The sequence below is a fragment of the Hippoglossus hippoglossus genome, chromosome 11 (genome assembly GCF_009819705.1).
Source record: "Hippoglossus hippoglossus isolate fHipHip1 chromosome 11, fHipHip1.pri, whole genome shotgun sequence".
NCBI lineage: Eukaryota > Metazoa > Chordata > Actinopteri > Pleuronectiformes > Pleuronectidae > Hippoglossus > Hippoglossus hippoglossus.
The window spans coordinates 9,584,419-9,599,470 of NC_047161.1; the positions used below are offsets into that span (position 1 = coordinate 9,584,419).

At 41.4% G+C, this 15,052-nt stretch overlaps 4 protein-coding genes across 6 annotated transcripts; 3 read left to right on the forward strand and 1 right to left on the reverse strand.

Annotated features, from left to right (window-relative positions):
• The first annotated feature begins 584 nt into the window (after window positions 1-584).
• Window positions 585-2,950, forward strand: si:ch211-57n23.1. Of its 2 annotated transcripts, none has more exons than XM_034599207.1 (3): window positions 585-780; window positions 1,582-2,136; window positions 2,494-2,950. In XM_034599207.1, the coding sequence occupies exons 1-3, from the start codon at window positions 605-607 to the stop codon at window positions 2,633-2,635; spliced, it is 873 nt and encodes a 290-aa protein (XP_034455098.1). In that variant the 5' UTR covers window positions 585-604; the 3' UTR covers window positions 2,636-2,950. The 2 variants fall into 2 exon arrangements, with proteins under 2 accessions (XP_034455098.1, XP_034455097.1); XM_034599206.1 differs by having other exon boundaries at window positions 586-780; window positions 1,579-2,136.
• Window positions 2,951-3,679: 729 nt separating this feature from the next.
• Window positions 3,680-5,580, reverse strand: chrac1 (chromatin accessibility complex subunit 1). Its single transcript, XM_034599214.1, has 3 exons — window positions 5,317-5,580; window positions 4,997-5,123; window positions 3,680-3,962 (listed from the first exon to the last, which is right to left on the reverse strand). The coding sequence occupies exons 1-3, from the start codon at window positions 5,458-5,460 to the stop codon at window positions 3,883-3,885; spliced, it is 351 nt and encodes a 116-aa protein (XP_034455105.1). The 5' UTR covers window positions 5,461-5,580; the 3' UTR covers window positions 3,680-3,882.
• A 1,358-nt stretch (window positions 5,581-6,938) lies between these two features.
• On the forward strand, window positions 6,939-9,357 carry gatad1 (GATA zinc finger domain containing 1). The gene is made up of 5 exons (XM_034599209.1): window positions 6,939-7,438; window positions 8,244-8,366; window positions 8,473-8,532; window positions 8,692-8,875; window positions 8,966-9,357. The coding sequence occupies exons 1-5, from the start codon at window positions 7,214-7,216 to the stop codon at window positions 9,154-9,156; spliced, it is 783 nt and encodes a 260-aa protein (XP_034455100.1). The 5' UTR covers window positions 6,939-7,213; the 3' UTR covers window positions 9,157-9,357.
• Window positions 9,358-9,806: 449 nt separating this feature from the next.
• On the forward strand, window positions 9,807-14,272 carry LOC117770150 (protein naked cuticle homolog 2). Of its 2 annotated transcripts, none has more exons than XM_034599230.1 (8): window positions 9,807-10,194; window positions 10,280-10,306; window positions 10,418-10,491; window positions 12,144-12,180; window positions 12,616-12,707; window positions 13,239-13,350; window positions 13,508-13,651; window positions 13,768-14,272. In XM_034599230.1, the coding sequence occupies exons 1-8, from the start codon at window positions 10,170-10,172 to the stop codon at window positions 14,220-14,222; spliced, it is 966 nt and encodes a 321-aa protein (XP_034455121.1). In that variant the 5' UTR covers window positions 9,807-10,169; the 3' UTR covers window positions 14,223-14,272. The 2 variants fall into 2 exon arrangements, with proteins under 2 accessions (XP_034455121.1, XP_034455122.1); XM_034599231.1 differs by having other exon boundaries at window positions 9,808-10,194; window positions 12,619-12,707.
• The last annotated feature ends 780 nt before the right edge of the window (window positions 14,273-15,052 follow it).

Consider the following 15,052-nt stretch of genomic DNA (forward strand, 5'->3'; position numbering starts at 1 on the left):
GGTTGCCAAGATCAGTGCGGAGAGGGCTTTTCTACCAATTTAATCTGCATCACACATCGTCCTGAGATTAACTATACATATCAGAAGGTCTGTGTTGTGTACTCAGGTCCACGCCTCCCCTTCAAATTACATCCGTCCTCAGTTACTGGTGCTAAAACATGTCCCCCATTCTTTGTTGCCTATGTCAGGGTGTGCATCAGGCCAGGCCACATGATTTCATTCCCTGGCCACAGATAAACACAGATGATGTGGATGAATCTCAGGATCCCCAACTTTGAGAGTGAAGATTTAGTCCGTTGATCTTATAACAGTGAGATCTACATGGTGTTTTTGTGGAAATGTCCTTTCGTAGACTTTTGAGGAGTGATTTAGAAGATTTGAAGGTTTAAAATCGAGCCAGATTCAGGCCTGGTTGGTTTTGTTTAGGACATTGTAAAATGGCTCATAAATTCCAGGAGCATGACACCTCCCTCAACCTTAACCACTCCATTCATAAGAGGTTTGACTGAGCAGCAGAAGAATCAACACTTTTACATGGAAGGAAGTGCACAGGATCTCTCTGATCCACATTTTAAACATGTGCAAACACTGACTCTTACCAGCAATGAAATGCAATTCCCCTCATTTCCTGCACAGACTGAGGTTAAGTCATTGCTCTGACTCTGTTTCACATCGCATGTTACGGGCTGAATTTTTTCCGTCCAACCTCATCAGGAACCAGAGGAGCGTCGCACGACTCACAGGCTGCTGCTGCTCTGGCGCTGGAGTTTTCTTTGCAAGGTAAACAAAAATCCCTTACGTTCACCAGACAGGAGTGAGATTAATATATTATTGTTATGAAAGTAATGTTTCTATTCGGGCTTAGTGTTTGCAGCGATTAGAAATTGTTCCGCTCCGGTTTTTTTCCAAACTTTCTGCGCCTGCAAACGGATGTGAAGCTCAAGAAATGAAAGTAAAATTTCCGGTAAAGCCAAACAATAGAAAATATGATATATACATCACAATATCCTACAAACCTTTAGAGATGTATATATGGGTACAGCTTACCGAAATATGAGGTTATTGATGCAGAAATATCGGCTGCAATTGCCAGTTTATTTAATTATTTAATTTTTTTTATTTGAAGGTAAAATAACATCTTGTCTGTGCTGATTCAGTTTGATGCCAGGGACCAGTCTCGTATGTATTAAAACAAATAAATAGAAATATATATAATATGGATAAATGCTACATATTGTACATATACAATAAATATAATATGCATAATATTATATAAGTCACCAATTAAAATGTAACCCTCTATGACTTGCATGACACATTTGTGTGACTGTACATATATTTAAATGACTAGAAAAGATTAAATTTTTGCTTCCAAACATAAAAATGCAGTAGCCATTGTTTTGTTTTTGTAAGATGAGCGAGGAGATTTGCTCTGTGCGTGAAACAATAGGTTTATTACAGGAAAAGACATCACTGGAAAAACTGTTAAGTGGATAAGGTCATGACATTTTGGCAATGAATGGCTTTTCCATTATTTTTTCCTTAAAGTTTAATCCGCCTCAATACTTCATGTTTCAGCAGTTTAGAGATGCTCCAGGGGGCAGTGAGCAGGGCCGTGCTCTGCCTGTCCTGCTGCCTACTGTTGGGGGTCTGCCTCCCAGCAGAGGCTGCAGGACCAGCGGGTGCCCCTCCTAATATCCCCCCTGAAGAAGAGTCTGGGGAATCATACATGGAGGACTTGGAGTGGGGCTCGGGATCATCTCTCCTGCAGCTGCTTCACAGCTTCCCCGCGGACAGCCCCTTCGTAACAGAGACCCCTGGGAAACCGGTGAACTGCAGCCAGCGCTTCTGGTTGCCACCGTCCTCTGCAGTGTGCTGGGAAAACGTAGCCGGACCTGAGGAGTTTGCCAGGTCCCGTCTGCAGCTTCTGCAGAACAGGGCCTCCCTGCAGGCAGTGTCCACCTCCAGCGGCGTGGAGGAGGGAGGGTTCTCCTATGACCATCAAGCCAAAGAGGAGGTGCAGGGGGTCTACTCAGACCACCTGAGTATGGCAGAAACTATGCAGACCATGGAGAAGGTGTTTGTGTCACTGGAGGAGAAGAGGAAGGAGGGGAAGGAGCAGGGGGTCCTAACAAAGTAAGATACATCAAACAATGAACCATTTACCCATCAGGTCTGTGCTTTGGATAAATGTAAGGGAATCTCAAATAGTTTGCAGTAAATGTGTAAAATTGCTTTGAAGTCCTACAAAATGAAGCTGCCAGGAACTTAACATATACATTAACAATGTGTTTGTTGGAATTATGTAGTTTTTCATGAATTATATTTAAATGTATTTCTAAACTTATACATGAAATTACACCATTTTACATGCAGTTAAAACAAAGACTGTCTTTAGAACCTAAGTACTTTGGTTAAGTTCATTTTAAAATCATGCAAAGCTGTGTGCATGACAGATCCCAGTCATTTGCTTGTGGTCGTCATCTCTTCCAGCATGAGGGAGCATCTGTCCAACACCAGAGACACCATCGATGTCAGAGAGCACATGGCGAACCACCTGGAGCAGCAGTTCTCTACGTTAGAGAAGACTCTGATCAACATGCAGCTGCGACTCAGCAAACTCATCCTACAGTGACGACTTCAGACTCTTTTTCTGCCTTCATCTGAACTGAATTTATAATTTCATGTTTTGAACAACGATGTAGCAAATGCATGCCCTCTCAGGAATATGTATGTCTGTCGTATGATTACAAAACACACTTCATATGCACATTATGATGTCACTTATTAACAAAAGTCAAAAGTGGAACCTTTAACTGGACCTGGAATTTGCTGGGGATCATCTGGGAGTTTTAATGAAATCCAGTTATTATATCTTCAGTTTGTAATCACGATCCATGAGATTTCATTGTCACATTAATGGGCTTTAATAAAACCACAAGACACGAGGATAAGACTTATTCAACTTGCTTTATTTTATTATCAAATCTAAACAACACTTTTGTAAAGGAGGAAATGCCTGTTACACACCACCTGTGAGGCTGAGGGTGAATTTTCATTTGGAAAGACGCAGCATGTTCAGCGGTTCTGTAGTGACGCTACAAAATAGAGGGATTTACGATCATTGGAATCACAACTCAAGGGTTAGCGTTAGGAAAATATATATATTTAAAATGATAGTATCATGCATAATGTTCACATCAGTACATTTCACTTGGAAACCAGTGTTCAACAGCATCTCGAAAATAACGTGTTTATATTGTATTATTTTAGAGGCAATGAAAACTCTGCTGAGACAATTATGTGGAATTAACTCTAGGTATGTTCCGTGAAGGAGGGGGGGGTTTGCAAGTGGGTGGGGGAAAAAAACTATTCACCCTTCCTCATAAAAATATGTCTCGGATTACAGGCCACGTGCAAAATCACTTCTTGCTCCAGATCTACCGTTCATCACTAATGAGCATTACCAGTACTTCTGCATTACCAGTACTTATGTATTAGCAGTACTTTTAACAGTACTCTCTATAGAGGTGATCAGCTCTGCAGAAAAGTTAAGGGGTGGTTGCATTAAGACTCATCTATGGCTGCCTTGTTCGGGGCAGTAATACAAATTCACCTTGCTGCCATCCATTTTTTACTCATAGATATACAGTACAGCTTCTAGTTTCCTCTATGACTCTTTTTTGTGTTCAGCCCTGTGTGGCTTTACTTTCAGATCCACATCTACTAACTTTTCCCACAAAGCCCGACAACTGAACTCTGTCAATGCATTTAAAAAGCAGTGAGAAAGTTCAGGGTGTCTCTCCTGCCCGTCACTTCAGTGAGAGGGAGGACTTGTTCATCTGATCCATCTGGACGTGAAATGCATCCAGTGCACTTGGTTTAAAAGTCAGCATCCTCTTCTTGAAATTGCTCCAAAGATGTGAGGTAATCTCGAGCCAAGATCTTCTTAGGCAGGATATCTGTGGGTTCAAAAGACTGTGTTAAACTCATGACTGTTTGACTACTTGGACGAACAATATCCTGCCTGTTAATGGGAGAGGGAACAGACATTTGGTTTATTTCATCTGTCGGAAATTATCCACTTCCCACTGATTCCATGGTTGATGTCTAGTTGCTGAAGTAGAATTAGAAAGCTAAGGTAACTCCTGCTCAGAGAGATACTAGGTCTGGTCTCCAGGAATCAATGAGTGGCGACAGCAGAGCTTTAAATCATGACGGATCAATCAATGCAATAACCACAAGCTTTCATCGGGAGACTCAACAGCTACAACAACAACAACAAAAAATGTTGAGTTTGTGTTGAAACTACGTCATTCTGTGTCAAATCATCACAATTGTGTATCAGATATGAATGAAGAGAGATATGGGCTAACCAAGTTTGAACTTTTTGTGGGGGAGTCTGTGACTTTAACTGATCACATCTCCTTGAATATAGGTCACAGAGAAATTGTTCTCACAAGGTTTTAGAGCTCTTTTCCAGCCCCTTACTAATCGTAACAGTACACTATCCTCAACACAAAACCTGTCAGCATTATGAGTGAACATATAGCAAAAAGATAACACAGTATCATTTAAGAACTTCACCAAAGTTAGTTCATAATGTCATCAAGACCTCCAGGAAGTTTGGTCAAAGGTGTGACTAACGAAAAACAACACACACACATCCAGTGACAAAAACCTTTTGTGGGTGAGGGATCGACAAAACATTCATAAGAGAGAAAACCTGTGGCTGCACAGTTCAAGCACATTGTTTTAGAGCGGTGCTACATTAAGAACGTTTGATAGGATGTTGTTAGTTGTTAGGATGATGACTGTTTCTAATATTCACTCTGTGTACTTTTCAGTGTGCCTAATAATCTGGTTAAAGACTGTACACAGTAATCAAAGACCCTCACTGATATAAACTCAGAGGGGTTCCAGGTTACACTCGTGTTTCAGTGTTCCAGGGTCTGATCTGATGCTTCACCTCCGTCAGACTGCAGCTGCTTCTCACCTGTGAGAAAGTGTAAAGTCTCGGTCTCCTCCGCGGTGTTAGCCAGGTCGCTGTAGGACAACGAGTTGGTTTCCTTCCCGGATCGGTTGTTGAACGATGAGACAGCCAGATGCTGCACAAACAGCTCCTTCAAAAACAACAACAACACAACAAGTCAGCAGAGGAGAGACTCACAACGAGCTGCTGCTGGAGCTCAAAGAGAAGCTTCCAGAAGCTAGCGGGGCTAACCCCTGTTAGCAGCAGCAGCAGCAGCAGCAGGTGGGTGCGTGATCTGAGCTAGCTCTGCGGGGGTATTAGCTAAGTGAGCACCGGCAGCTTACTGTGGCCTTGGTGGTGAGGACGAGAGCGTCCTGGTTGATGCTGGAAACATCCGGGGAGCTCTTCATGATCAGCCTCACCCTGGAGATGGGGAGGGAGATGGTCTTCTTGTTGCTGGACGCGAGGTCGTCTTTATTTTGAGACATTTTCAGGAGGAAGCGGCGCCGCACAGCCGAACAGGTGTTCCAGTTTAACTCGGGATCGGGGCAACTGGTGATATGCTGTCTTTATTCCAGATGTTGCTGGTCGCTTGCAGACTCGGTCGCAGATTCGTCAGTTTCACAAAGTGTGTGAAGTGCGGTGATCTACTGAAGGTGTCGTTGAAATAAACATTTTTCTGAGTCTGAAATCTCTGATGCTGAGGACCACAGGATCAAGCTTGGAGTTGTGGGTGGGTCTTGGGATCCGGTTCTCCTAAATGGAGATAGCTCATTTGATGACATAGAGGTAGAAGATGAGGCTTCTGTGTCACCAAAGGAGCCTTCTCCTGAATGAAGAAGGAAGAATAAGCTATAAATTAATATAGCAAAGAAACACCCAACCATGCATGAAATATCACAGGAAATGAATATGGGTCATTCTTTAACCCATGTTGTGCATTAGAAGGGGTTTGCATAGCTTGTTTATCAAAGGGTTAAAGTGTGGAGGAGCATTTCCTCTTCTACACTGAACATGGTATTGCCATCATAAGGAGTCATCAGGCTGCTTTGCCATGTCGTTCTGAATCCCGTTCAAGTTTTTCTGTGCTATATTTATTTTTTTACCCGTATGATTTATATTGTTGTCTAACCGTGATGTTGATACGGACACATTACAATAAGTCGAGATGGGTTTTTGTTTGATGTTTATTTCAAAGACACCTTCAGTAGATCACTGCACTTCAAACACAGGCGCTTTTTAAAATGACGAATCTGCGACCGAGTCTGCAACCGACCAGCGACATCTGGAATAAAGACAACATATCACCAGTTGCCATGATCCCCAGTTAAACTGGAACACCGGAACTTCAATTATTGTTTTGAACACAGACGCGTTTATTCTTCCTCTTCAGTCTAACGGTAAACGGTGGTGGCAGCTGCTGTCTATGTGGATTACTGCACCCTGCTGGATCGGAGGCGCATCAATCTGAAAATCATTTTGCTTTTATTGTTCAAATATCATCAAACTACCTTTTGTGACAAAAAGTATATCTTTAATAAGTTCGGGCTGAATGTTCGATATGTATATTTGATTTATTACCTTTTTATTTGACCACAAAGTTTTATTCAGTTTTTGTTTCCTCTTCATATTGTGTTCTTCAATTATTTGTACTGAGTTTATTATGTGCCCCAGTGAAACCTTATGAATACAATAAGCTTTGCAAAATATTGTATGTTTTTTGTCGTATAATACAAAAAATGTTAATCAGCTGTAGTACAATGATCACTACAATAACCTGCCGTTTATTTCATTCAACACATATATATTTGTTTTGTATATTTTATACACTATCTAAATAAAATAACTAAACATCTCCTTTCGATTACAATTTTTATACCACATTCGGAATTTCCATTCACCTCCAGAAAACTGATGCGCGGGGTCCTCCGGTCCAGCGGCGGCGCTCGACTTCGCACACATCCAAAGCACCGAAGAAGAGCGGACGACACAGGCCAGCGCACAAGAAGAAGAAACGCTGGCGCTCAGCAATGGCGGTGGTTTGGTGACACGAAAATAAACAACTGTGTTACTGCGGTTGTTATGACCGTCAGCGGTCACATGTCGTAGCTGGGCTGTGTGGGTGTGTCTGCAGCAGAGAGGACCCCGTGTCTCCGGCTCCTGTCCCCGGACACTGATGACAAACAGCTCGCTGCTTCTCATTGTTCCGCACTGAACCGATCTCGTCTCTCCGCGCCGACGATGCCTCTGGGTCTGAAGCCGAGCTGCGCCGTCTGCAAGACCAACTCCTCGTCCATGTGGAAGAAGGGGAACCTGGGGGAGATCCTGTGCAACAACTGCACCGGGAAGAGCAGCGTCGGAGGCGGAGGAGGAGGTGGAGGAGGCTGCGGTGGAGGCGGCGGCGGAGGAGCATCGGGACCCTCCATGTCCTCCAGCACCCTGCCCAGCAATGGCGGAGGGAAGCAGGTTAGTTTCTCTGTGGAGATGCGTCTCTCCGGCATAATCAGAAGAAACAAACTGCATATTCGTGGCTGTGGTGGATCGTGGACTATGTTTACAACAAGACTGCTTGATATACAATATGTCTCCTCACATATTCAACCATTACTGACAACAACTCCTCCATTTCATGTCATTGCTGCTCCCTTCATCTCTATCAGACATTGTCTCATCTATAAAGATAACAACAACATTGACTCACCTTTTCATTATGTTACAAACTGTTTCTTCTAATCGATGTAAATACTGTTATTTTGTTGATGTGTGCATCTATTGTGCTTCTGTCTGTCCTGGGAGAGGGATCCATCACAGCTTGTTAAACCCTATGAGACAAATTGTGATTTGTGATTGTGGGCTATACAAATAATATTTGATTGATTGATTGATTGATTGATTGATTGATATTAATGTCAATACAATCAACCAAGTGACAGACAGTGATGTAGTGATTATAACCAAAACTATATCTGCCCCACAGACCATGAATACAGAAACAGTTCCTGGACGAATGATTTAACAGCTGTTGACTTTACTGTGATATGAGGAAGTTGTATACAATTCAAATGGGAGTGTTCTCATATCCTTTTTTTGTTTAGTGAAATAGAGTGGCAAGAAATAAACAATCTATGACAAAATGTTTCTCTTGTATAGAGAAAACTGTTCTTTTGGTGTATGGTATAAATGAACCTATGGTCTCAGAAACAATAGCTACAGTGTAGAACCCGGTGAAGTATAATTTATATACCTGATGTGTGTTGTTTTATGTCCATAGAGACAACAGGAGATCCACAGGAGGTCTGCACGGCTGAGAAGTACCAAGTACAAAGCTCCTGCATCTGAGAAGAAAGTGTCCACCAAGGGAAAAGGAAGAAGACACATATTTAAACTTAAAAACGTAAGACGTGTATTTGATTTGTCAACTTTATGATGATGATTATTTCTGTTATTCTGTACTGTGAGTTTATGCATTTAACTGTTGTGTGTGTGATTTCTTTACTCAGCCAATTAAAGCACCAGAATCAGTTGCAACAATCATCACGTCAGAATCTGTATTTTATAAGGTAAGATGTTTATTCTTACCAAGGAAAAATCATTACTGTTCAATATGAGAAACGATCATATTGATTATCAGCATTTCCTCGTCTTCTTGCAGCTTTAACCACCTTTGTCGACCAGATTTCCTGTTTATTCATCATCTGTCTTTCTCTTTGTACCAACAGGGAGTTTACTATCAGACAGGAGACGTGATCAAAGTAACAGACGAAGAAGACGGGAAGCCGTACTATGCTCAGATTCGAGGCTTCATTCAGGACCAGTACTGTGAAAAGAGTGCAGCACTGACCTGGTTAATCCCCACACAGGCCAGCCCAAAGGACCAGTTTGATCCGGCGACATACATAGTTGGTGAGCAATGCGAAATGAGAACCGAGTTAAGATATTTTTATGCTTGTAGTTTGACTTATTTTGGGAACTGACTTTTCATTTGTGTTCCAGGTCCAGAGGAGGATCTCCCCAGAAAGATGGAGTACCTTGAGTTTGTGTGCCACGCCCCCTCTGAATATTTCAAGTCGTGGAGCTCGCCGTTCCCCACCATCCCGATCCGACCAGAGAAAGGCTACATCTGGACCCACATAGGAGCCACACCGGCCCTCACTGTCAAAGAGTCTGTGGCTGGAAGCAGCTAACAACTGGACTCTGATATGGACTCGCTCTGTTGCTTTTAAACAGACATTTGTATATTTATGTAACATAAAAAAACTGAAATGGTTGTGAACCACAGCCACTGACACTGATGAAACCAGATGTAACCACATTTCACAAAGCTGCAGCATTGGAATATTACTTTTCTATTTAGTAATAAAAAAAAAAAAATCTTGTTTCCACTATTTTGTTTGTGATTGTTTAAAAATATACCTTTTATTTAAAAGTTGAAGATCCCTGTGCACAGCAGTGATTTTCCTTGGTACCACAATAAGACATTTTAATTGTTGCTGGATATTGTTCAGACTTGCCTGAAAATGACTTATTTATTCTCATTACTTTAGATCACAACTCCTTGTATTATCAGACAGAAAAAGTAAAAGAATAATAATGTACAGTCTTTTTCTGTTTTCCATTTTCCAATGTTTTGTTTTTGCTCTAAATCAAGTGTTTTATGGTCACGATTCATCTTGAAGCTGCTCGGTCACTAGATGGACAGGTTAATTATGGGAACAGTTAGTTGATGTGTGTGTCCTTAATTGTGGTTTTCTCACAATTATTTCCGACTAGTTATCTTCAGCAATACAAAAACGGTTCTATAAAGGTCACTGATAAATCACATGTCTTAGATAGACTTAAATATATCAAAGTTTTTAGATTCCTATGATAAAAAAAAGAAGCTTTTTAAAATTATGTATTTATAGTGAAATTTTTTGATATACAACGTATAACTGCATATGAATTATACTTCATGTCTCAAAACAAGAAGCCACGAAGAAACTCCACATGTCTGTCTGATATATAGGAAGCAGGAAGTGTGCTGAGGGGAGTTCTCTTGCTCTGACTCTTTGATAAACACCCCAGTCAAACCAGGGAGAGAGAGGGAGGGAGAGAGAGGGAGAGAGAGAGGTCTGATGCTCAGTAACATTAGGCTCATTTCTCCTCTCATGAGTTGGACATTATGAGTTTTCACTGATGAAAAAGGACAGACAGGAGTATGGGCAAGTTACAGTCCAAACTTGGTGAGACTTCACATCAAATTTGACTGTTTTTTTTATTAAATACATATTACCACACATCACATTTACTTTGGTCTACTTTTCTCAGCTTTGAAACGCAGACAGAGTCCTGAAGGTGAGACTGTTATTACATCAAATTCAACCACTGTGCACTGACTTCATCCATGTGTGTATGTGTGTTTTCTTTTTTAAATATATTTTTATTCTTTATATTTATGTTCTGCAGGTGATAGTCTGGCCCCCAGTGTGTTGACTTGTCAGGGGGAACTGGAGCACAAACACAGAGGCAAACTGACAGAGGTAGAGATTGTATTGTTGTTGTTGTTGTTGTTGTTGTTGTTATTAGTAGCAGTATTATTTATGAGTATATTGCTGGTGATGGAAACTTGTCACATGCTGATCACAGAGGTTTATATTTTGTAGCTTCTGAGAAATCATTTTCATTATAGATGGATCTAAGGGGTCTTTTTCCTCATCTGAATAAATCCATATGTGCATTTGAAGTTATATTAATTAAATGACTTTACTTGGCCCTAAATGGATTATTAATAACACCTCCAGAACAACATCATACATGCATAAGAGCTGTACATGTAACCCACAGACCTCAGATCTCATACTGCAGAACTAAAAAAACAAGTAAAAACACAAACTTTAGCAGCCTCCTCATGTACTGCTTTAAATAAATGCCACCGCCCGCAGCTTTTGGACGAAACAGTGTAGGCTCACATCTCATCCAAGAGACATAAAAGGTGTATGGAGGCATGGTCGCCTATATCCTCCCCCTCCTCCGCCCTTTCTCTATAAAGAGACTTCCAAGTCTGTGAAGTGCAGCAGAGCCGCTACCCTCCTCCAAACAGCCAGCTCTTTATACAGGCGTGCACTGAAGGGGGGAGAAAAAGTCTCCACATCTGGAACTGCTTTCCTTCTCCAGACAGAGTGTGAGGGTGGGGTGGGGGGTCAGCGGTCTTTGGATGTGTGGAGGGTGTGGAGAGGAGGGGTGGGGGTTTGCTTGCGTAAATGGCATCACATGTAGACTTTAATGAGACCCTCACGTTTTGGGGCTTGGAATCAGAAATAGTTTTATAATAATCCTATTTTTCGGGGTTTTTCCTCAAAGACTAAAAGCTGGTGACGGTCACACACTCTCCTCATAGCTACAAACACACTGGTTTTATCTGTGCAACCAGATTCATGATGGTGAGAGTAAACAACAGATGTTTTTATGTGCTTCCAAGGATCACAGGGTTGTGTGTTGGAATCCTAAATTAATTTTAACACTTGTCTAAAATAGAGATGACAAATACATGTTCACTCCTCCTCACTGAATTTAATCTTCTATCACTGCAATCATGAGATCTGATGTGAGTTATCAGCACTTTTCTTGTTTTAAAGTTTAGAGGACACACATTTATTTTGTACCATGTTATACAGACGTTCTGGAGAGTTGTGTAGTTGTAAGGGAAAAGACGTCAACTCCAAGTTGTGTAACGGTTGGTGGTGGAGTTTCTGTGCGTGTTAATAGCAGAGTGCTTCCCGTGGTTACATTTTCCAGCCTATTATAGTTTGATTCTCCATGACTCTGCTGCTGTAACACTGTAAATGGCAAATCTGTCAAATTTAGTACAATATGAACTCTCTTTTTCCAACATTAGAAATAAGACTTAGAATTTACTCCTTCTCGTATTACTCTGCTGTCCAATTTACTTTTATTTTGTGTCTTTTAATGTGAGTAATTAAAAAAAAATGCACATCACTGCTTCATCTGGTAATGTATCATCAGAATTGATATTGATTGTCGTTAAAGTGATGCTGGTGACAGTTTCCTGGAAAGAATTACACACCAGAAGTTCAGGGATTGTCCAGCTTTGCTCGCGTCTCCATCTCAACACTCAGGGGACGTGAAAAATCACTTAATCGCTTCCTCTTTCTCTCGCTCATGTTTCTCACAGAACTTGGGCAAGTCCGACCATAGCTGCAACCTCAAGGGTGAGTACAGAGTAACATGCATTATGTTGATGTGTCGCTCCCTTCTTATTGTGTAGATTTAGTGCACTACCACTTTTGATACATAAGCTTTAACACGTCATGTTCCCTTTATTTCCCAGAGAAACAAGACATGAAGTGAAATTAAACTCATCTGTTTTATTCCTCTGTGGAAGAGTTTGGACTTTTTATAAACAGTTTATAACAAAGATTAAATCAATTACAAAGGCACAGCATGTTATCACAATAGTGATTACAACTAATCTTGTCTGGCCTTGAATGAGCGATCCAAGGAGGAAAAATGTAACCTGCGCATTAACAAATGTCATATCTGTGCAATAATGAACCATCTTTATCTAATAGTAATAACTTGTTACACCTAGTTCTGTGAGTCTGACAAATATTGTTACTCACAGTTCATCTCTGTGTGTTTCTTAGTAGTTTTGCCAACGAAGACGACACATGAGAAGGAAAAGAACATTTCCTTTTCGGACAATAAAGAGACAAAGCAGAAGAAAAGCAACGCTGGTGTGAGTGTTCGTCTTCACGCTTCTGACCAATGGATTGTGGGATCTGTTTTGCAGAATATCACATGACTGTGATTCTTATGAGTCTGGATAATTGGCATTTAGCAACCAATGACCTTGTGTCTTAGGTGAATCCCCACCGATTAAAACTGTCCTTTGCAAGCCTGTGCAATGGAAGTTAATACGGCCCATGATATAAACAAGCAAGCAACACGTACAGACACACTTTCATAAACACATGCAAGAACACACACAAAAGGTAATTGTGCGTGTGTGTGTGTGACAGAATGACATTGTGGTTTCTTAGTGTCATGAGAGCAGCACTGAGCTTGTTATTCTGACACTATGTGCATGCATGGGACACACAGTGTGACACGGTGCTGGGGGACGACTCTCAGCAGGCGTGGGTCTTCACACTGTACAATTTTGACAACAGCAGCCACGACACAAAGGAGGTCGCTTGTTTTTATATTTAAATAATTCAAATGTATTTTAAGTTTCTGTGTACACATTGTGTGAGTGTGTGTTCTGCAGGGTATGTCCAGTCTCATACACTCCATGTGTAAGGTTCTGGAGACCTCTGTGAAGCAGCCGTGTTTGGACAACACACCCCTGAAGATCTGCCCAGAAAGGATTTCACAAACAGGTAAAATAACATGTTTTACCATGGCTCTCCAAACCATCAATATAACACATATCGGGGAAATACTGAGGAATCGAAAGAGACACTGTTGCATGGCTCAGAACTGTAGACTATGCAGTCTATGATTTGATGATTTTTATCTCTCTCTCACTGAAAACAGCCACAGAAAAGGACTCAGGAGCGTCTCCGGAGGCTGGAAGCCCAGCGACGAAACTTTACTGTGTGGATGAAAACATCGAGCGCAGAAACCACTACCTGGATCTAGCTGGCATTGAGAACTACACCTCTAAATTTGACAATACAGGCACAGAAACTACTCTTTTGTTATGATGTTTGCAGACATCACAACGTAAACACCTCACATTATTAAGTAGTTTTAATTTGATTTAACTGAAGTGGTTTTTCCTCTTTTTTTTCCAGAAACCCCCTCTCTGGACCCAGGGCAGCAAAGTCACTCTGCTTCTCAGCACCACCCAGTGGCAGGAAGGGCGCACTGCATCTCCTCTGAGTCCCCTGGAAGCCCCTCGATCCTCCATTCTCTCAAGAATAAGCCGGCGTCAGTGGGCAAAGACAGGAGCAGAGGAGTGGGAAAGTCCTGCAGGCTGCACGGCCAACATCCCGCTTCATGGTGCCATCCGACCCAGTCTCACCCTCCAGCACACAGTCCCCCCCATCTTACCCACAGCAAGAGGCTTCGTTCCAGGGTGCAAGATGCCCCCACACCCCTGAGACATCCTGGCTCCCAGCTCCAACCAGGGGAGGAGAGGGAGAGGCTCAGTAAACTTCATCTCTCCGGTGGGGCCCAGAGACATGAGCATCATCACCACCACGAGCACCATCATCATCATCACCACCACCACTACCACCCTTCATAAACGCATTCCAAACACATCAAACTGGATTCAGGGGAGAAGAGTTGGTCCTCAAATCGTCTCCTTTATATTAAATTCACTAAGTGGTGGAAACAGATTGAGACACTTTTATCTAAATCAAACAAAGTGCTGTTAGATTACCCACACTAGGTCCTGGAAGGTCAGGTCCTTACCGACTGAATGACACTTTTAAAGCACTTTAGATTAACAGTTTCCTCTCAGGTAGTACAAGAAATGTAAAGTGTGTAGGGTTGTATAATGCTTTTATTTTGAAATCCTCCCAGCACTGCATACTAACAATGTGGTACATGGATTGTATCTAGTCTTTACAGTATAAGTCACATTCATATAGCACTAATATATGCTGCACTACTATTATTAAACGTTTTACATATTAACTGAAGGAGCCGGGGATCATACCACCGACCTTGTGGTCAGTGGACAACCCGCTCTATCTCCCGAGCCACAGACGCCTGAAGAAGATGTCTTCTCTGCTTGATGGTACAAACATAATGCTAAAATTAAAACACAGTATGTCTGTCATGTAAATGTTTTTATTCTGTTAATTTATTCTGACATGATGATATATTTATTTTCTGGCCAAATGTAAGAATATAAATTAAACAACAATTTGAATAATTCAACTTTTTAAAGTTCACACTTCATATAACAATCTGGAAAAATCCAATATTTGTTTTCAGTTTTTTCTGTTGGCTGTATTTACTCAATGTGAGCAAAAGATTCAGAGGTAATAAATCTCCTTAAACAGAAACAAACAGAATTTTGAGTATTTCCTCATTTCTGGGCACAATAAGTTGTTTGTAATAGTAATA